Source organism: Callospermophilus lateralis, chromosome 14 (assembly GCF_048772815.1).
Source record: "Callospermophilus lateralis isolate mCalLat2 chromosome 14, mCalLat2.hap1, whole genome shotgun sequence".
Lineage (NCBI taxonomy): Eukaryota > Metazoa > Chordata > Mammalia > Rodentia > Sciuridae > Callospermophilus > Callospermophilus lateralis.
Genome location: NC_135318.1, coordinates 73,824,704 through 73,846,594, shown reverse-complemented (window position 1 = coordinate 73,846,594; position 21,891 = coordinate 73,824,704). Strand labels below are relative to the sequence as shown.

Here is a 21,891-nt window from a genome sequence, read left to right as displayed (position 1 = left end):
CAGCCCACTTAGTGAAAGAAGGAACGCGACCCATTTGAAGACACCATTTCCCTGGTCTGATGCTGTAAGTCTGGAGGGTTAGCTGGGGAGGTGGGCACTGCACCTACAGTGCACATGCTCAGTGTTGTCATCCAGTCACAGCAGAGGGCAAGGCTGGCCTCTTTGCTTCTGGACCAGACTCTTCTGCTCGTCTTCTTCCAGAGCACACCAGTGTGGCAGAGGTGCTGAGATGGATGCTTTGGCTTTTTGACCTCTGTTGTTTCTGCGCCCGACTCCCACTTCCCATGTCCCCGGTTGTCTAGTCCATGTGCTGCACCCCTGGTGTTCCCAGTAAGGCAGGTTCAGCCCCATCCTGTCCCATATGAGTCACAGCTTTCATTCTTAACCTGCCCCATAGTATCTGTATCATGAAAAGCGTGGCTGACAGATGACGCCTAGGTAAAAGTAGATTGAATGGACGGCAGCGATGCCAGGCTCCCTACCCTTTGTTAACATCACCGTCAGCTCTGCAGGTAAGCCTGGCTTCAAGAGCCTCCAGGACACTCTGCAAAGGAAAGACCTGCTGCTTTCGCAAGCTCAGAACACAGTAGTAAAAACCATGAATAACAGAAATATTCCAGGGTGTTTTGTTTTGTTTGTTTGTTTGTTTTTTTGTGCTTCTCTCTTTTGAATCATCCTTTCTAATTAAAAAAAAGAATAGGTTTATCAACTACATGAAAATTTTGTTTTAAAAGATGCTGGCTGGCTGCATGATATAATGGTGGAGGATGTGTATATAACACTCCATCTGTTTTTGAGTTAAATGCCAAAATACTATAATAGGTACTAGTACTAATGTAATTTTTTGTCACATGAGGCCACCCTTTAAGGGCAGTCTCTTTTAGGGGTAGGAAAGGCAACAAGGTTTGAATCCAGGGACACTTTACACCCCCAGCCTTAAAAAAAAAAATTGAGACAGGGTCTTGCCAAATTGCTACGGTTAGCATTGAATTTGAAATCCTTCTGCCTCAGCCTCCCAAGTTGCTGGGATAACAGGCTTGTGCCACCATGCCCAGCTATGGATGAGCTTTTTTAAAGGTTGTGGAATGCTTGGTGGGAGATTAGGAATCACAACACCCAAGTTTTCTGTTCGTCAGCTCTGTGGCCTTGAGAAAAAGCATGCACATGTATGTGTGTGTGTGTGTACATGTATACACAAGTAGTCAGTACTCTCAAAAACCACGTTTTTCTAATCTTTACATTTTCTAGTTTGTCTCATAACTTGGAAAATAAGCCAGAAATCATGGGTTGGAGAATACTTTTCAAGTTATAGTGGCTAAGGTTTCCTTTAACTTAACTTGGTAATTTGCTAATTATTGAATGCAGTCCTTTCTATTGTCCACAATCAAGCATCTAAAAGATTGTACTTGGATCCAAAATTTGGCCCTACCTTTCTTTTTTTTTTTTTAAAGGAGTAAAAGTCTTTTTATTATAAATTGTACCCATAATCATACAAATAAAAACAACAATAATTTAGTAATGCAACTGGAATACAAGACGGCACAATTATAGTGAGATAGCTAAATAAAATATTCTGAGACAGTTAATAATTTTATATGACAAAGGTAAAGGCATTAAGGGTTGGATTATTATAAAAGTTAAATTAATATAATTGTCTATAATTTTGAATTTAATTGAATCATATTATATGATTATGTCCAATGAATGGAGCATATAAACTAAAACAATCATAACAGTCTTCAATGTGTTATTATTAGAACCTTGTGAACTATTTTCAATAGTAGGAAATTTCTAATTTCAGTTCATTAAATCAAAAAATAAAATAAAAAAAAACACCCCAAAAGCAAAGATCCAGAATTTTGTATCTTATGTTTACAGTACTTAATCTTATATTTACATACCTGTTTAGTAAAGGAGATTAAACTAAAATCACATATAATAACAGTGACACTTAATTTTGATACTGCAATTTAAAGCAGTGCTAAAGCAATTCCCAGAGGTAAATTGATAGTGAAAATATTAAATATACAAATACAATGAAAACAAGTAGCATTAACAAATGTAAGAGAAGTGAAAAGAAAATATGTAATTTGATAAAAGAGAAATTCATATTAAATAAAATTTAATTACAAGACTTGATTCTCCCTAAATGCATGGAATAGGAAATGAAATAATATGTTGTTAAACCTAATCGATTTAGAGAGAAAATGAAGAAAATGTATTTGTAAAGAGAACGAATAATAACAATAAATTTGAAAAAGTTACAACACTTTTGAGCCCAGTCAATATTCTATTCAAAAGTATCTTTTATCATGTGGTCAGTAAAAAGTGCTTCACATCAAATTCAAAGGGTGTGTGTGTGTGTGTGTGTTTTTTTTTTCTTTTTAATCTACTCTTTATTAATGGACATTTAGCTGCTATATATTCACTACTTTTATTTTTATTTATTTATTTATTTATTTTATTTTTTATTGTTGGTTGTTCAAAACATTACATAGTTCTTGATATATCATATTTCACACTTTGATTCAAGTGGGTTATGAACTCCCATTTTTACCTCGTATACAGATTGCAGAATCACATCAGTTACACTTCCATTGATTTATATATTGCCATACTAGTGTCTGTTGTATTCTGCTGCCTTTCCTATCTTTTACTATCCCCCCTCCCCTCCCCTCCCCTCCCCTCTTCTATCTCTACCCCCTCTCCTGCAGTTCATATCTCCCCCTTGTATTATTTTTCCCTTTCCCCTCGCTTCCTCTTGTATGTAATTTTGTATAACCCTGAGGGTCTCCTTCCATTTCCATGCAATTTCCCTTCTCCCTCCCTTTCCCTCCCACCTCTCATCCCTGTGGCAGATAAAATCTGCTAACAGTTGCAGTTTGACTATTGTGCTTTAAATTTTGTGGAAAAGTTCAAGTTTAAGATTTCATTTGCATTTATACTTTGATTTGTTTTCTTTCTCTGGAGCTTTTAGTGCATATGTGGAAAGAGGGTACTACTTTGCATAAATCTTGAAGACTACAGTAAGTTGATATTAGGTATGACAACTTAGGAAAAGTGAATTTAAGAAAAGAAATGGGTTGCTTTGTATTCTGTTATGCTATTGGTAAGCTCCTTTGAGTAGGTGAGTTGACCTCACTTATTTTCCAAAAGCAACAAAGTACTCTCACCTTAAAAATGAGCATGTCAGAGTAGGTGGTTCTGGACTCATGGTGTGAGTGAAACCAGAGTTTCCCTGCTTCTGCAGGCAGTTGGAGCCTGCGTATAACCTGCAGCCCCTACAGCCTGGAAAGCCCAGTTTAATGTTAGCTAATCAAGGCAGCAGATGCCTGCCAGGCTTGGCTCCAAGGGTCCAGCAGGCAGAGTCAGAGATTGGCAGTGCTGTGACTCTTCATAGCATGCTCTGCCCTCCAGGGTGGCAGCAGACCCCAACAGCTCACCGCCAATTTCTTCTTTCTGGGTTCTTGTCTTGCAAATTTGATGAATGAAACCCACAGATGAGGAAGAGTGAGTGTCCAGTAGCAGGGTTCGTTCAAGTTGGAAAAGATGACCAAGCTCTTGCAGGGCAAGAGGGGACTAGACAGGGGTGCTCCCTGCGTGTGCTAGTCTAGGGTGTTACAGGGCTCTTGGGTCAGCACTGTTAATCCACATTTATGCTCCTCAGGTTTGGGGAAGTACCAGTGTTTTGGGGCCCTGCAGTCTCCTTTCAGGTCTTTCCCACTTCAGTTTTGCCTCTGCTCATGGGGAAGCTGGCAGTTGAGGCTGTCAGATTATGGATGCTTGGGGACAGGGGCTGTGGTGGTGTGTGGCACAGGCGTGCACATTGGGCCGGGGCCTGGCTGCTGGGGTGTGTCAGGTCAGCACCTGTCCCTGGCTCCCTTCTCTCACTGTGCCTCAGGCCTGCCACTCCAGGTGGCCAAGACCTGTGCTTGCCAGCCACATTGTAACATGCTCTGGCCACAGTTCCACCACTCCACAGCCTCTTCTTGAGGGGGTTAGTGGGTGGCTGTGCAGTAGGCTACTGGGGAGCCCTGTTGTGAGGTGGGAACCTCTCTCCATCGGGTCACCTATCAATGGCCAGAAGGGGTGAATACAAAGTCTGGATATTGTTCAGAGGACTTAAAATGAATGTAGAACTATTAACCAAAGCTGCTTAGACTTGGTATGAATGGTGGAAAACCACGGCCTTCAAGCTAGGGAGTGTTGTGGCCTCCCCTTGGCTCTGCTTTAGTAGGGTGGCAACTGGGAAGGGGTTCCCATCCCCTCCAGCTCCACAGTGTAAGAACCTCCAGGTGGGTTTGACAGATGTCATTGTCCACAGCCTCTGTGCTGCAGGGCTTATCCTGAATCATTGGTGGCAGCAAGGTGATCGCTGTTCACCTTTTCTCTGAGTTCTTTGATTTAAAAGGAAAACATGAACGTATGAAAGGAAGTGTATGATAGAAAAAGAAGTAAATGAAAGCTCCATAGTTGAAAAAAATGGTTTCTGGAATAAAAATGTTACTGGGTAGAATTAACAGCAGCTTAGACATTACAAAAGAAGGCCCAGTGAATTAGAGGACAGAGTAACAGGTAATCCATATAAAACACGGGGAAGAAGATGACCAGAAAAAGAACAAGCAAGCCCCTGTGCAGCAGTGAAGAATCCAACATGTGACACAGTTCTCAGGGTTGAGGGGACTGTCACAGAGCCCCAGTAAATCCAAAGCAAGAGTAACACAAAAGAAGCCACATCAGGATTCCAATTCCTGAACGGCAGTGATAGAAAAGCACCTGGGAAGAAAGCCACAGAAGTAGTACCAAAATAAGACAAATGCTGGCTGCTCTTCACCAAGAACCAGCGAACTGGAGACGAGTGAGGGCATCTCTAATGTACCACAAGGAGAGATTGCCAGCCTAGAGCACCGCGTCCAGGAGACGGGTCTTTCAAAAGTGGAGACAGTTCCAGAGAAAGCTAAGAGAACTTGTAATTAAAGGACTGGCTGGAGGTAATTAAGTCAAATAACCTGGCAAATAACCCTTTTTCTAAGACATGTGTTTCGTTAGTGGAGGATAATATTTAGAAGCTGAGATCTGCATGCCACGTGTACTTATTGCTGTTGGGGTGTCATTGTCCCAGGCCTCTTAGAAAAAGAAAAAGAAGCTGGGTGTGGTGGCAGACACCTTTAATCCCAGAGACTCTAGAGGCTGAGGCAGGAAGATCACAAGTTCAAGCCCAGCCTTAGCTATTTAGTGAGGCATTAAGCAATTAAGTGAGACCCTATGTCAAAATTAAACGGCCTGAGGATATAGTTAGTGGTAAAGTGCCCCTGGATTCAGTCCCAGTACCAGTAAATCAGTAGAAAAAAATCTTTTCAGGAAGGTGTATAAATATATATACAATATATATTGACAAATCTATTTGTGTCTAAAACCATGAGTTGTTACTGATGCCTCCAGTTTTAATACAGAACCACAGTGTTCTCTTCTGCCCTTTTCTGTTCTGTCCATTCTCCGACAGTGAGAAATCCAGCTCCATTATCTATTGTCGTATGTACCAATTTGCTCAATCCTAAACTTTAGTAAGTTTTAGCATTGTTAACCTGTACCACCATGAAAAACAGACCTACCAATTAGAATACAGAATTTATTTAGAGCATTATTATTATTATTATTTAGTGAGTGTATGTTGTCAGAATACTATATTTCAGATTTACATGGGTCGTAACCTTCTTCACCTTTCTTTCCTGGCATCTCCTTTCTCTCCATCTTTCCCCCACCCCACCCCCCACAACTTCATTGTGGTTATGAACATTTCAAATTAAATTTGGTTCATTTATTTGTAGTGTATACTCAAGGTTTTATCCCCCATTTAAAAAAAATTGTGCCATCATTTATTCCCCCATTGATTCTTTTTTTAAATATTTTGTTTTAGTTGTACTTGGACATAATACCTTTATTTTTATTTTTATGTGGTGCTGAGGATTGAACCCAGCGCCCCATGCGTGCTAGGCAAGTGCTCTACCTCTGAGCCACAACCCCAGCACACCCCATTTTTTCTTTATGTGAACAATTTGCTTGTTTCCAGTATTTTGTAATTATAGTGCTTCAAATAATAACTTAACTTCCTACAACCCATATTAACACAGGCATAAATTGTATTGTTGAACATGTGTGTTTAGAAGTGGCCAACAACATAGAAAGATGCTTAACATCACTAATCATTAGGTAAAAATGAAGATTAAAACACAACCATACCTCACTTTACAACTCTTGGAGTGATTTATCAATAATACAGAAGTGCCACTTGTCCACAACTGTTGATAAGGAAAGGAACATTGGTTTGCTATTACTATTATGTAAAACAATGAAAGTTCCACAAAAAATTAAGAATAGCCAGGCATAGTGGCACATGCTTATAATCCCAGTGACTGGGGAGGCTAAGGTAGGAGGATCATAAGATTTGAGGCCAACTTCAGCAACTTAGCAAGGCCCTATCTCAAAAAGGCCCTGGGATGTGGCTCAGTAGAAAAGTACCCCTATCTGGTTCAATCCCCAGCACCACCCCGCAAAAAAAATTAAAAATAGAACTACTATGTCATCAGCAGTTCCACTATTCCATGTACATTTAGAGGAAATGAAATTAGTATATCAAAGAGTCACCTCACTTCTGTTGCAGCATTTTCACAATAGCTGAGAAATGGACACAAACTAAATGACCATCAGTGGACAAATGGATTAAAAAAATGGGCTGTACATACAGAGTGAAATACTATTAAGCTTTAAAAAATAAGGAAGTCCTGTCATTTACAGTAACACAGAGGAACATTGGAGACTATAATGTTAAGTGAAATAAGCAGCCAAACACAAAATACACCACACAGCCTCACTTGCCTGTGGGCTACAGGGGAGAATTGTGGTTACCTGTGGCAGGGTGGGGTACAGGCAGATGGCTAATGGATACGAGATTTTGGTTAGAGGAGAGGAACAAATTCAAGAGATATAACAGCACACTGGCTGTTATATACTGGAAAATTTCTGAGTAGATTTAAATGTGTTATTGTTCTTTAAATAATATAATCCTGAGAGATATTAATATGTTAATTAAGTATAGTCATTCCACAGTGTACGCATACTTCAAAATATATTACTTACCATAAATATATATGATTTTTGTCAAATAGTTTCTGTACATTTAGGGTAAATTTCTAAAAGTAGAATTGGTGAGTTGAAAGTAAGTGCCGATGTAGTTTGTTAGGTATTGACAAATTCTCTTTCAAAAATGTGCCAATTTGCATACCCTATGTCACTGAATAAGAGTGCCACTTGTCCACAGCCTTTCCTACGGAATGTGTTAAATGTGTTATCGTTTTTAACTTTTCCAGTCTGACAGGTGAGAAATTCTGTCACCACATAGTTTTTCTTTTCTAATCGTGGGTCTACACTGACTTTAGAGCCGTCCCTCTCTTTTGATGTTGTCTGTTCTACCTGTTTTTAGTAAGGCTTTTCTTCTTACCTTTTAAGGGCTCTTTAGAGTTATCAATCGGTATTGCAAACATCTGTTGGTCAATAGTCTTTGATTTTGAAGAGATGCAGTTTCGGTGTAAGGACACAGGTAGGTTAAGTATAGAAGATAGCACTGAGGGACAGGTTGGCACCAATCCTGGGGTGACTGGGTACTTTCCAAGTGGACTGCAGGTCAGAGAATGTTGTCAGAAGAGTGGGACACTTTATGATTACAAAAGAGACAATCTAACAGGAAGATATAACAGTGCCCAATCTAGAGAAGCCCAATATTGGGTCTTGTATGTGAAGTATGTAAAGAAAAAAATGAACAGATTTAAAGGAGAAAATAGGCAAATCCCTTGTTATAGTGGGAGATTTCAACACTCATCTGTCAGCAACTGATAGAAAATCAGTAATGGTGTCGATTGAAATAGCACTGTGAACTTACTTGGCCCAATGGATATTAAATAGTATACCCCAAACAGCAGGTTTTATAGGTTATGTCCTCTGATCACAACAGTGAATAAATTAGAAATCATTAACAAAGGAAATCCAGATTTTTTAAAATTGGAAATTAAGCCAGAAACTTTTAAATATATAGTAAAAGAAATCAAAGGGAAATTGGGAAGCACTTTGAAAATAAAAAATAAGATATATCTTAGTCAGCTGGCTGGATGGCCTTACCCAAGTACCATAGACTGAAGCTTAAACCACAGATGTTATTTTCTCACAAGTTGAAGCTGAAAGGCAGATCAGCATGCCAGCTTTGTCTGTCTCCAGTGACAGCCCTTCTTCTTGGCTTGTAGGCAGTGGCCACTTTGCTGTGTCCTCATATGTCCTTTTTGTGCATGTGTGCCAATGTCCCTTTGTGGAATGACACTGATCCTGCCATATCAGAATCCCTGCCCTGATGTCCCCTGAATTACCTCCCTACAGACCCTCTTAGAGGCAGTCACTGAAGGCAGGGCTTCAACATGTAAAGAGGGTGTACATAATTCAATCCACCGAACAGCATATCACGTTTTCCCAAATCTAGCCAGTGTTACTTAGGTGGAAATTTTTAGCCTGTTTCAGACAAGCAGAAAAAATTTAAAAGCATTTCTAATATAGAAAAAGAATATCAACTTAACCTCAAACTGAACAGCAAGAAGAAAATAAAAGATATATTTGAAATCAGTTAAATAGAAAGTGGAAAAATGAGAACAATGTAAATAAAAACTGATTGTCTTCAGCAAATGATGCAGTGAATAAACTTCAAGATTGGTTAAGAAAATGGAGAGGAAACACAGAAAATCATTAATGAAAGGGATATCACACCAGTCTTAACAGACATTCAAATAATCAGAAAAATTACAAACCACTTTATTCTAGTAAATTTGGCAACAAGAAAAGTGGACACATTGCTTCAAAGATACAAATTACCAAAACTAACCAAGGGATAGTTAGAAAATTTGATTTTTCCTGTGTGCTTTAGAGATATAGCACTCATAGCTTGGAATCTTTCCACAAAACTGCAGGCCCACGTGGCTCCCCTGGCCAGTACTACCAGACACTGAGCAGAGCAAGAGTACAGTGCAGTCCAGCACAAGCCACTCCAGAAGAGGGAGGGGGAAGGTGTCTTCCCAGCCATGTTAGCAGGTGACCATTGCAAGGAAAGCATATTGACCAAATCTCTAATGAGCATATGTCCAGAAATCCTGAACAGAATGCTAGCCAACTGAATCTAGAAATACCCAGAAGGGGTAATAGATCATGACCAAAAGAGGTTTATCCTGGGAACACAAGATCAAATCACATTTGAAAGTCAAATCAGCCCAATTTTCCCCTGATAACCAAAACAAAGGGGAAATGCTACATAATTATTTGAATAGATGTAGAAGAAATATTATGAAAAAAATTCAACATTTATTCATACTTAAAATGCTCTGCAGACTAAGCATAGAAAAGATTTTCCCAACATGTTAAAGAGCATCTATAGGAGAAGGAGAGCTAGCATGTACTTAATGGGGACAACTGAGTACTGCATTTATAATAAGTACGAGAGTCAAAAGTGTTATAGAAAAATGCCATTTACAGTAACATCAAAAAACATTACATACTCTGGGATAAACTTATTAGCAAAACAATTTTGAGATATATACACTAAGAACTACATGATGTTACTTGGTGTAATTAAGGGAGTTCTAGATATTTTGAGAGATTTTATGTTCATGGATTGGAAAAATTGTTAAGGTGACTATTCTTCCTAGATGAATTTTAGATGAAATGCAGTTCTGAATAAATGCTAATGGATAATTTTGTGGAAATTGACAAGCCGACTTTAAAATTTGTATGGAAATGTTAAGTCCCTAGAATAGCTTGAACAAGTATTGAAAAGAATAAGTTGAGGATCTTGAGTTTTTTTAATATTTATTTTTTAGTCATAGTTGGATACAATACCTTTATTTTATTTATTTTTTATGTGGTGCTGAAGATCGAACCCAGGGCCTTGCACATGCTAGGCGAGTTCTACCATGAGCCAAAACCCCAGCCCCTAAATTGAGGATCTTAAACCACCTATTTTGAAGACCTAGTTCAAAATTTTTTGACAAAATATGTCTAGGTCTTTCAGTGGTACAGTTAGGTCTAGCATGATCTGTAAAAAGACCCTATTAAAAACAGCAAAACAAAAACTGAACTTTAACCCTAACTCACGCCATGTCCCCAAATTAATTTAAAATAAAATGGGCAATAATACACCTATATGCAGAAGCTGAAGGTATAAAACTTTTTCAAAATAAAATGTAAGTCTTTTGGTAGAATGATTTACAACCTGGGCAAACTTAAGACACCAAAAGCACATGGCATTCAAGAAAAAAATAACAATTGGCTTTCATCAAAATTAAAAGCTTGTACTCTTTAAGACCATTAATAATAGAAAAAGATAAGCCAGAGATTGGGAGAAAATGTGCACAGTACCAGTCCAAAACAATGCATATCTAGGACAGGCATAACTCTTACATCTTAATGAGGCGAACATCCCAGTTTTTGAACTTTGAACATATATCTGTTTTTTTTAAAAAAAAGATACCTAATTGGGCCTGGGGTGTAGCTCAGTATTAAGGTCACTTGCCTAACATCTGTGAGGCTCAGCACACCTTTCAGTCCCCAGCACTGCAAAAGAAAAGAAAGAAAGAAAAAAAACACTCCCAGGTATCTAATTGAACAATAGATATCTTTTTAAATGAATGAAAAGCTATTCAACATTATTAGTCATTGGGGGAAATGAAAGCTACAGTGTATTTATAGGATAATATATATTAGACAGGAGAAGTCCTGTTCACTTCTCTTGTAAGTCACTGTTTATTTAGCTGACTCTAATAAAAACAGTATTTGGAACTACTTGAAACTCTTGGTGACTTTGGAAATTATTCTTGTTAATCCCCTCACCACCACAGATTGAGGCTACTATGCTTGTTTGTACATCAACATGCAAAGTAGTCATTCCCAAATATGAGCTCCTGCTTACCAAGCAGGTTTTCAGCTCAATGCTGGATGTAAGGAGTCAGATTCTGTGGGCGGGGCCCTAATCTGCATTTCCACAAGCATTCTAGGTGTTTTAGATTCAGGTATACCACAAACCATTCTTTAAGAAATACTGGGCTGAAGAGTGCCTTTTGTATAGGTAGTAACTGATCCCAGGAAAACACTTTGGATTTCCTAGCTTACAAAAACACCTGATGCTCCTAGAAAGTCCTCTGTTTCTTTTGGGAGTTGCCTGCTTAACTTTGACCTGACAGTTCACCAAGCAGCGTGGACTATTTCCCACAGGATTTTATCTATCTCCACAATTGCTTCCTAGCTCAAAGTCAGAAAATAGTCTTCATTCATTTCCTTATTCCCAAATAGTATTTTAGCAAAAAAAATTAAAAACAATATGAGATTTCAGAATAAATAATCACTGCAGAAAGCATAACAGCATGCATTGTGCCCTTATAATGTCTTGAATCAGTGGAGGGTGTCCTTTTCATCTTCTTCCCTGGTTTATTTTCAACGTTACTTAATTGCAAACATTTGCTTTCTGTTACTCAAGCACTAAGCCATGTCGTGCCTTATCTAAGCACAGCAGCGCCTTCTCCATCAGCTGTAGATACGTGACAGCTATGTTATTGCAGTTTGGGTTTTGTTAAACAAGATTATGCCTGTGTCAGCTTCTGTTGACCCACTTAAATATTAAACTGTTCTTTAGATTTGGATCTGCTATTGTTCCGAAATATGCATTTATTTATGAGGTTCATCTTTTATGCATTGTATCCTCTTTCTTACAGTCTGTGAGCATTCTGAAAATATCAGAGTAAAAATTGATGGGCACCACTTCTTTGGAGTATTTTATGGGAAAACTTAGCACAAAGCATAAAAAAGAAAAGCAAAATCTAAGAACCTGAAAGGAAGTAGAATTGTCCTTCCTTACAGATTATTTGTCTCCAGGGACAATCCAGGAGAGTGCTCATTGTGGCAGTACATATAACAAGAGTGGAGTAATGTTAAAGGAATCTAGACAGACTGTTAAAACAGACTGGCCAGTGTGACTGATGGTAAGGTCAGTACATGAACATCAGTAACTTCATGCACACAGTAGTTGTGTATATCCACTTGCCTACTTGACAACACCATCTAGATACGCCATCTCAAATTAAATGTCTGAAACATTTTAATACCTTTGAACTTCCTCCCGTCTACCCATCTGTTTCCCAGCCCTTCCTCCCATGTCACAACTTTGTTGCCAGTCAGAATCTTACTAAGTCATCATTGATTCTTTTTTTTCTTCTCTCACAGTCAGAGTTCAGCCATTGGCATAATATGTTGTGTCTAACTTCTGAAGAGTTTCTGAAAACAGTTGCTTCTCACTTACCTTCCCTTGTGGTCACCTGTAGACCAGGGACATACTCACCTCTTGTCTGAAACCCTACAGCAGCTCTCTGCTTCCTCTGCTGGGTTCCCACAATCTGTTTTTCACACAGTAGCCAGAATTAAGCTTTTCAAGTATCAGGGCATATCACTTATTTGCTCAAAACACTGTAGAGGCCATTAGTTACACGTGGATTAAAGCCATGCTCCTACAAGGAGGTCTGGTGTCAGTGCCTTGGCCTCATCCCCTGTCCCTCTTCCCCCTCTCCCCTTCTCCTTCCTTGTACTCAGTCCCTTCAGCCTCCTTGGTCTTCACCTTACAGGTGCATCTCCACTTCATCAGTCTCCACCATTTAGGTCTTAGATTTTGGCTCTCTGAGAGAGGTGTTCTCAGTTCTAACCATAGCACCCACTGTGTTTATCTTTATTTTTTAATTAATTGCTTGTTTGTTTACAGTTCTGGGATTGAATCTAGGGCCTTGCACATGCAAAGCAAGCACTGAGCTCCTTCCCCAGCTCCCTTTATTTTTAATTTTGATACAGGGTCTCACAAAGTGCAGAGGTTGGCCTCAAGTTTGCAATCCCCCTGACTCAGCCTCCTGACTTGCTGTGATTACAGACATGCATCACTGTGCCTGGCTTGAGTTTTCTTTATATCCCATGGCATCTTTGTGCTGAATAAGTGGGGTATTCACTTTTTTTGCCCCGCCTGGCCACTTCAGACATTTCCATTTGTGACTTGCAGAATAGACTCATGGTTTTGTGAGAAGAAAAAGACATTTCTTAATCTTGTTTGTACCTCTGGCATCTAACACAGTTCGGGTTTATATGTGTGAAAGAATAACTTAGACAACAACTATATGCAGCACTTTATTTTTTCTTGATTTGGATTTTGTGTGATTTTGAGTTAAACACTATTAAAACAGATGAGCTGAACAACATCTTGTTTTGAAGAAGTCAAAAGAGTTGTTCTGTTGGGCACAAAGAAGGGCAGAAAGTAAGAGGGAATAGATTTTGTACCTACCACTGCGCATGGCAGCCCGGTTGCAAGGAACTGTGCTCTTTTGTCCCGGTGTCTTTCGTTCTGTGCGTTAGTGAAGTGTAGTCTTATGTTTGATGTTTTCTTTCTTTTCTGTTCATATGTAGAAAGAGATGATCAGTCAGCACAGAGGAAAACTCCAAATTGGTAGGGCTGAAAGTACGGTTGGGCTGCTACTTCCGGCTCAATACTATCAGAACTATTTAATCTTAATGTAAGATTGAATTAAAGCCAAACTTCCTACATATTGTGGATGTTCTTGTCTATTTCTGCTGCCTTTCCTGTGCGTCCTGAAGGGAATCGCTGTGCCATCTTGGAGATTTGCGCTCTTGTGAAATCTGGCTGTGGTGAAAATGAAGCCCTTGGGTCTCACAGAGGGCTTTTGCTCCGGCATCATTCCTTAGGATAAGAAGAGCCAAACCTGCCTTTCAAACGGACTGCATTTCGAACTTCAGGGTGCAGAAGCAGCTGGCTTTAGGTACGCAGGCACTCCCGGCCCCATCAGGGTTGGATCAGGGTGGTGTCTATAGCTGATATGCAGACATCTGGCTTACTGAGAAGGTGCAGTGCCAGGTGGGGTCATTAGAAAAGATACTCATCTTAAGCCAGAACATCACAGATCAGTGTGTTCCAAACTCCCAGATGGGATAGATGCTTTAGTTCTTAGTTCATTTTTTTTGTTGAGCCCTTTACCATTGTAGTCATAATGGGATCCTAATTTTTGTTTCCAGATGTCTGTCAAGCATATGTAATTGTTTCAGTTACTAAGTATTCATCATACCTGTATCAGAAATCCAAATGAACATATTAAAGCATACTGTTACCAATTATTTCAACCAAATAAATTTCACCAGTCTATCCGAGCATTTTCTATTTTCACAGATAGAAAAAGTATTTCCCTTTTTAATTTTTTTTAAAAGATACAACATCTATTGATTTCCTCTCATTAAAAAAAAAAATCAATACTCTAGGCCCCACTTTCCTTAAGGATTCCCCACTTTTCTCAGTACAAAAGCCAAGCATTTTGACTACTGTTTAGGGAAATGCGTTTTTTGAAGAACTGCTTCTTAAACTCTTTTTCTTTTTAATTACAGTTTATCTCTGTACCAGGGTAATTGCAGGCCCATCAGATTTGAGCCACCAATGCTGGATTTCTATGAACAGTAAGTTTAACATTTTTGGACTCTATTTTCCTGTTAAACTATCATTTTATATGTATTTGTCTTGCCTTTGGCCTGTGTTATCGATGTAAGAAAATTATGTTCAAGTCACCAGGAAACAAATGTTGAATCTAGTTCAATACTAGGAAACAACTATTAGGAGTCTATTATAATAATACTGAGAACGTTTGAAAAATACCCCCCACATTGCACCCTTTGGTTTGGAGAATCTTATCTTCAGAAGCAGCATAAAACTTAGTAGGTTAACTTTTCTGATCAGCATTTTATTTCCTTTCTTATTATTTAAAAGTTTTTTTATGAGCAGAACAATAGTGATTTTACTACTGGAAGTCTAGGCTAAGGAAATAGTATTTGCTAGACGCATATGCTTTTTTTTTAAAGACACCGTACTGGGTTTGAACCCAGGTGTGCTTTACCACTGAGCTATAGCCCCAGCCCTTACTTTTTACTTTGAGACAGTGTATCACTAAGTTGCTGAGGCTAGCCTGAAACTTGGAATTCTCCTGTCTCAGCCTCCTTGGTCACTGGGATTACACACATGCACCAAAGTATAGCTTTTATACCTCACAACAGAGAAAGTATCACCAACCCAGAAAGGCCAGCAAAAGCAGATGCTACATACAGACCCAGTACAAGAACAAAACTGCTTCCTTACACTGTCCTTATCGCTCACCTTCTACCTCTGGGACTCAGGTTTCACACATTTCAGAAACTTACGGAGAAACAGGGTTTTACTCTATTGGGCTCCAACCCGATTAAGCAGATGGATGAGGAGAGCACCTGCGCCATCAGTCATACCATCCTCAACTCCACCTCCTTCCTGGCCTCTGCCTCTAGGCCCTCACCCTGACCCCTCCTGCTCCAAATCAGTTCCTTTCCTTTGTTTTCTGGACATGAAGCCACCCATCTTCCAGGTTGGCCTGTGAGCTTTTAAAGAGCAGGCTGTAGAATTTCTTCTTCTGTCTCCAGAAACTGCCCCCCCTGCCTGCCCCCAATGAGAAGCCCAAAGGGCTTTGGAAGCCAGCGCGTGCCCCCATCCCAAGGTCTTAAGAGAGGGGTAGTAAGGGGTGAGAATCGAGGGATTGGGCAGCCCAGGTGAGCTCTTTTGGGGCAGGGCCAGTCACAGCAGTGCCACTTGATAAGTTAGCAGAAGTTTAAAAGGGACAAGAGGAAGCCATGTATGTTTCGGCTCAACTAATTAGAATCCCTGATAGGGTCGCAGTGAAGCTTGGATTTTGGTTCTTCATGTGTGCATATGCATCTGGCAGTGTGTTTTACTGGTGTGATCAGACTGTTTGGGCAATTTTAGACCTTTTTCCTTCATTAATATAAGTAATGCTGTGTACTACAAGCTTGTCCTAGATGAAAATTTATATGCTGAATAGCAGTCCTGTGAGTTTAACTGTTTCCTCATTCTTGGACATTTAGTTGTTTCTTTTTTCTCTTCATACCATTGCTATAGTGAATGTCTATGCATAAAGGCTTCAGTTTGTTTTTTAATTTTTGAGGTTGGTAGGTAGGTAAGTAAATGTTAGACTATTTCCTTAGTCTAGATTTCCAGGAGTAAAATCCCTATTGTTAAAGTGTTGATGTTCATTGTCAAATTGCTATTTTCCTTACTTAGAAAGGTAGTTTTATTTATTTCACTGCCATTTACTCAGGTATCTATTGTTTGATACTTGGATATCCTGACTCGACAGATGAAAATCACAACTTTCTTTAATGCTATCAAAGTTGTACTTAGCTGTTTTTACTATAATAAACATACTAAGTTTATATAATTTATAATTTAAAACCTAGAATAATCAAAATATATCAGTTAAACTTTTTCAGAATAATTAGCCACCAGAATTAAAAGATATTTGATAGCAGGTCTTTAATGGAGATTGTATTCCCACAGAGATCCCAAAGATTTGCGGGGCTGGAGTGCAGATAGAAGTTTGCATACTTAATTGTGCATTTCTAGATGTAATCAGTATTTGAAAGTAGTCATTATGTAAATAAAATTAACTTGTGTGAGGGTTTAAAGACCGTGTGTTCAGATAGGCAATAAGTCACTATTTGGTTCTGTATGAGAACCTGTAGTTGGAAACGACTTTCACATGGAGACACAGGACCTTTAGGAAGCTATTGGGTCAGGCGGGCTCTGCCTTCGCTGCTCTCTACTGAGTGGGATATCTTTCCCTGCTTGATACCTGCCTTCTGCCATGTTGAAACACTACAGGGAGGACTTCCAAGTCTCAGGAACTGCATGGAGGTAGGTTTCCTGTTCTTTATAAATTACCCAGAATGTGGTATTTCATCAGAGCAGCCCCGAATGGACTAAGATAGACTCAGTGCTAAAACTACAAGGAATATATAGTTCTTAATCCACTTACAGAAATACGTCACCGAATCTCCTTACAAATGCAACATATTTAATGAAACATGAAAATATTGATGTATATCAGGAGAGTTTATTATTTTTCAAATCAAGACTGTGTTGTTTCCAGTGTGTTCTCCTATTCCAGAGTGAATCACATTAGTGACTGAGGAACTCATGCCGAGACTATGGCACTAAGCAGTATCTGTGGCACTTTGTCAAGAGATGTGGAAGAGGAGATCAGTGCATAGTATCAGGACTTCAGTCTAAAGTAGTGAGGGGGTTGTAGTGGGTGTAGCTCTTGCCTAGTTCTTGGTAGAGCATTTGCAAGTAGAATTCCAACTTTGAAAAACTTGGTACAAGTAAGTATTCTCAAAATATTCTTCAAAAAGTTATATGCAACTGTTTTTTTTTTTTTTTTGCTTCAGTATTTGTTTTTTGAGAAAGCTTTGTAAATTTTATTTTGAGATAAATACCTGAACTAAAACTAGAAATTCCTGTTCCAAATTAACTGTCCCTCAATCCATCAAGCAATGCTCCACCACCAAAATAGGAGAAGTTGGGATAAGATCAAGCAAGATTCTGGATTGATGATCTTGACCATTTTTGTGTCAGGGATCTCTTTGGGATGGATGAAAGCTGTGGACCCTCTTGCTTCCTGTCTCCCAATACACACACACACACACACACACACACACACACACACACGCCACTTTGCATACAAGTTCAAGGAGTTTACAGACATTCCCCTCCAAGTCTACTAGTAGTGGGTTCTTTGGAGCTACTTAGGAATTCCCATGCTGGGCCACGGTTGATAAATCACCACCACAGAACTTATAGGAGTTGTCTGCTAAGCAAGCAGTATAAGCTCATTGTAGTGAGCTTTAAAAAATACTTATTTGTGGGGGTGGGGAGAGGGAAATAAAATGCTACTGATAATCCAAACATCTAGAAACCTTAAATTTGAGCTTGTTTTCTTTGGGGTGGGTACCAGGGTTTGAATTTAGGTACTCAACAACAGAGACACATCCCCATCTCTATTTTGTATTTTATTTAGAGACAGGGTCTCACCAAGTTGCTTAGGACCTTTCTTTTCCTGAGGCTGGGTTTGAGCACAACAATCTTCCTGCCTGCCACAGCCTCTTGAGCCGCTGGCGTGTGCCACTGTGCCTAGCTGAGGTTGCTTTTTGAGTCCTTTCTGTCCATCACTACTCATTTATTAAGTTATAAAAATATAACTATATTTCCTGAACATAGTATTTTATTACCTGCTTCTTGACTTCCTATGTTATGTATACTATTAAAAATTCCACTGACTTTTCTGTTACTTTTACAGTTTTAAAGAAAAGTAATATAGGTATATTTGTTAAATTCATTCATTGGAATTGTTTAAAATGTTTCTTTCTTGTGATCAGTGCTGAATTTAATGGTTTAAATGCAACCATGCCTATTTCCTTAGCAGACTGCCCTGTTGAAGTTTTTAGTTACCTTTAGACTAGAGAATAATTTATCATGAAGAAGAGGCAACTGATCAGAATAAAAGAACCAGTCTCTGACTGGAAAGAGAATAAATGGGATTCCTTAGTGGGACTGGTCCTTGATCATAGAGAAACAGAAATCTCCTGAGCTTAGAGAAACTCTGGAAGGTTTGCTGAAGACAAACAGAAAGGAGGACAAACCAGTACAGTACAAACCAGGGTCAGAGAGCACAGTGAAGAAATTTATCTAAAGCATAGGGAAGTAACTGTTCCCTAAAGTAGCAGACTTATGCGTAATTTGAAAATGGTGGAAGCAAACAAAAAGAAAACTCTTGGCTGTGGTCTGAATGTTTGTGTGGCCCCTCCCCCCCATCCATGTGTTGGAACTGAACTTCCTATGTGACAATGGTAGGAAAAGGGGGCTCTGTAGGTGATTAAGTCCTGAGAGAGGGCAGGACTCTGAGGAATGGGTTAATGTCCTTGTGAAAGGTGCCCATAGAACTGCCTTGCTCTTCCCACCATGTGAGTATAGCAGGAAGACCAGAGAGAGGGCCATTGCTAGACCCCAAACATGCTGGCCCTCAATCTCTGATTCACAGCCTCTCCAACTGTGAGAAACGTATTTCTGTTGTTTATAAGCCACCCATTGTATGGTGTTTTATTAATGCAGCTGAAAGAACTAAGGACTTGGGTGCAGAAAGGCTTTAAATAATGGGAGAACAGTCTGAGAACAGCTAAATGGGAAGTGTATTTTATCTCACAAAGGTAGAAGCAGATCTGTAGGAGCTAAGGGGTGTGGGCAAATGTGAACTTATGCATATAATGGTTCAGTTAGAGAAGTAGAAACAGCCAGAGATTCTTAATGTGTTTGTCAGAGTATGTATGTGTGTGTGTATGTATATGTGTGTGTGTGAGTGTGTATGTGTGTGTGTGTATATATATATATATATATATATATATATATATGTATACGCGAGGAGGGTCTATCATAAGGAGTTGGCTTAATATGGTTCTAGGAACTAGTCAAGTAAGTTGAGATTCTGCAGGGGTAGGCAGCCAGGAGGGAAAGATCAGGAGTCAGCTGGACCTCCCAGGGTAAGGGCTAAAGCTTACAGTCTGTAGGTGGGCCTTCAGGGAAGGCTCTGGGGAACGGATACTGCTAGTCCAGCTGCTGTTTGGAGTCTCTCCACCCGCACAAAGTCTAAGCTGTCTTTGAAAGGGCTTCCAACTGATTGACAGGCCCACCTAGAGTAATATCCTCTTTGATTAACTTAAAGTGAGTTGATTGGGTGCTTTAATTATATTTGCAAAATCCCTCCTAGCAGTACCTGGATTAGTATGTGACCGAGTAGCTGGGAGAAGGGATACTGACACAGTCACTGTTGCCTGACCCCCATCTTGCAGCCCTTGGGAGAGAACAGGTATAACTCACATTAACCATAAACAAGCTGGAAAGCAATTCTGGGGTCTGCAGGTTGGTGTCACAAAGCCACCACATGGTTATAAACCCAGAGGTTTCTAAATTTACAACTTTTATTGTAAAATATGGAAGGCGATAGGGTTGAAAATTTTGCTCAGTAATTTTAGAGCTGGGGTTCTTTTTATGAAACTTTACAGTGGTTTTAGGACAAAGAACATGAAACTGTACATTTTCACTGCCAAAAACAATTTCCAATGGCATCAGCAAGTAGCTGATTGCTGAAGGAGATCCAGAGATACTTTATGACACACCCTCTTTAAAGTATTGCACCTTTTTTTCCCTCTCAGAAATGAGAAGCTTGTTAGATGGCTGAAGTTTTTTGCCATATATTTCTTTCTGCCTCCAAACTTTCCTGCTCTTTCTTAAAGGAATGTTAACTGAAAAACAATCAGAGAATACCACAGCATAGAGCGGCCCACTTCATGCATGTCGCCTCGTTAGCCTCTCCCCACTTCTCTTTTGCTACCACTCCAGCCTTTTCATTTACCCTTAGGGAAAGTGGCCCTGTCCCTGACTCAGGAGTAAGTCCCATGAAATCTCAGTAAGTAATGAGCCCATTCTCGTGATCAGTTCAGGGATAGACACAACCCAGTTTTAGGCATTTGTACCCAGGGACTTCTGAAAAGCCCCTCTCCCCAAAAGGAGACACAGGAAAGAAAGCGCCCTCTTCCTTGCTGGGACTTGTCTGTCTGTGGTGCCGGGAACTGTGGCCCCATCCTGCCATCAGTGTTAGAGCAGAGCAGTTTGTCTCACAGAACGGAAGAACAAAAAGGGCTGTGTCCTTGGGAAGGCTTGTCCAACTGCTGAGTTCACAGGCCCTGGGCCTACCCCCCTTGGGTCTCTCTGTTAGGTGACACTTCTTAGTCACATCTTCCTTGATCTTTTGTGCAGTGCACACTGCTGCTGACCTCTTCCTCACTCAGATCTTTCTCGGCCCCACTCATGTGAACCACCCTCTGCTTTCCTCCTGTGTCTAAGCCTCTTCTTCCTCATTCTCTTTCAAGGGCTTCTGTCCCTTTACCCGTCCACTGCCTGCCTCTGCTCTCCCACCTCACCCAACGTGTCTGGTATATGCCTGTGATTTCCCCGTCCCCATACCCCACGCCATCACTCACCGTGATAGTGTCACCAATGTCACTGTCATCGAAACATATTTCTTGCTGCAACTTCAGTCTCTGAGTGACCCCACCAGGTGGGAATCCGGGGGGCTTCCTGTCATTTGCCCTCAGAGCACTCCCATCACCCCCACCACACCTGTGACTGGAGGGGCCTTTGCTCATCCTCTCCTTCTCACTGCCCCCCCTTCTCCTAGTCCAGGCCCCATCACTTCATATTGTCCTCCAGCACAAACCTGCCATTCTCCAACTTATGATCCATACTGTCAACAGAAAAATCCTCTTAATATTAAAATCTGATCATGCCACCCCTCAAAAAAAGTCCTTTAGTCATTTCCTATTGTCAAAAGATAAATGCCAAATCTCCTGTGTGCCCACCACACATGTGGAGAGCACCACACCATTCCTGAAGTCACTAAGGTCTCCCTGAGTTCCAGGAATCATTACGCATACTTTGAGAATTTCCCTCTAGCAGGATTTTTTTGGGCATCAGGGACTGAACCCAGGGGCACTTAACCACTGAGCCACATCCCCAGCCCTTTTTATTTTTTATGTTTTATTTTGAGACAGGGTCTTGCTAAATTCCTTGGGGCTTTGCTTAGTTGCTGAGGCTGGCTTTGAACTCATGATCCTCCTGCCTCAGCCTCCTGAGTCTGTTAGAGCCATGCACCACCACACCTGGCTCTAACAGGATTTTTTTTTTTTTTTGGTGGTGCTGAGGATTTAACAGGAGTCTCCACACAGTTGGAAAAGTGGAGAGAACAAATGGCGGATTTGCTCTTAAGGACTCAGCAGTGGGTAATGCTTCTGCCGTGTCTGCTTTGTATCTTTGTTATTTGTGAACTGTTGCAGCACAGCAGA

At 40.1% G+C, this 21,891-nt stretch overlaps 1 protein-coding gene across 1 annotated transcript in view; it reads left to right on the top strand.

Annotated features, from left to right (window-relative positions):
- Positions 1-466: 466 nt before the first annotated feature.
- Positions 467-21,891, top strand: part of LOC143637856 (transmembrane protein 131-like) — a 95,948-nt gene continuing 74,523 nt past the window's right edge. Inside the window, 3 exon segments of the mRNA XM_077105159.1 lie at positions 467-512; positions 13,522-13,561; positions 14,509-14,577. Of these exon segments, the coding sequence (XP_076961274.1) occupies positions 467-512; positions 13,522-13,561; positions 14,509-14,577 (155 nt within the window).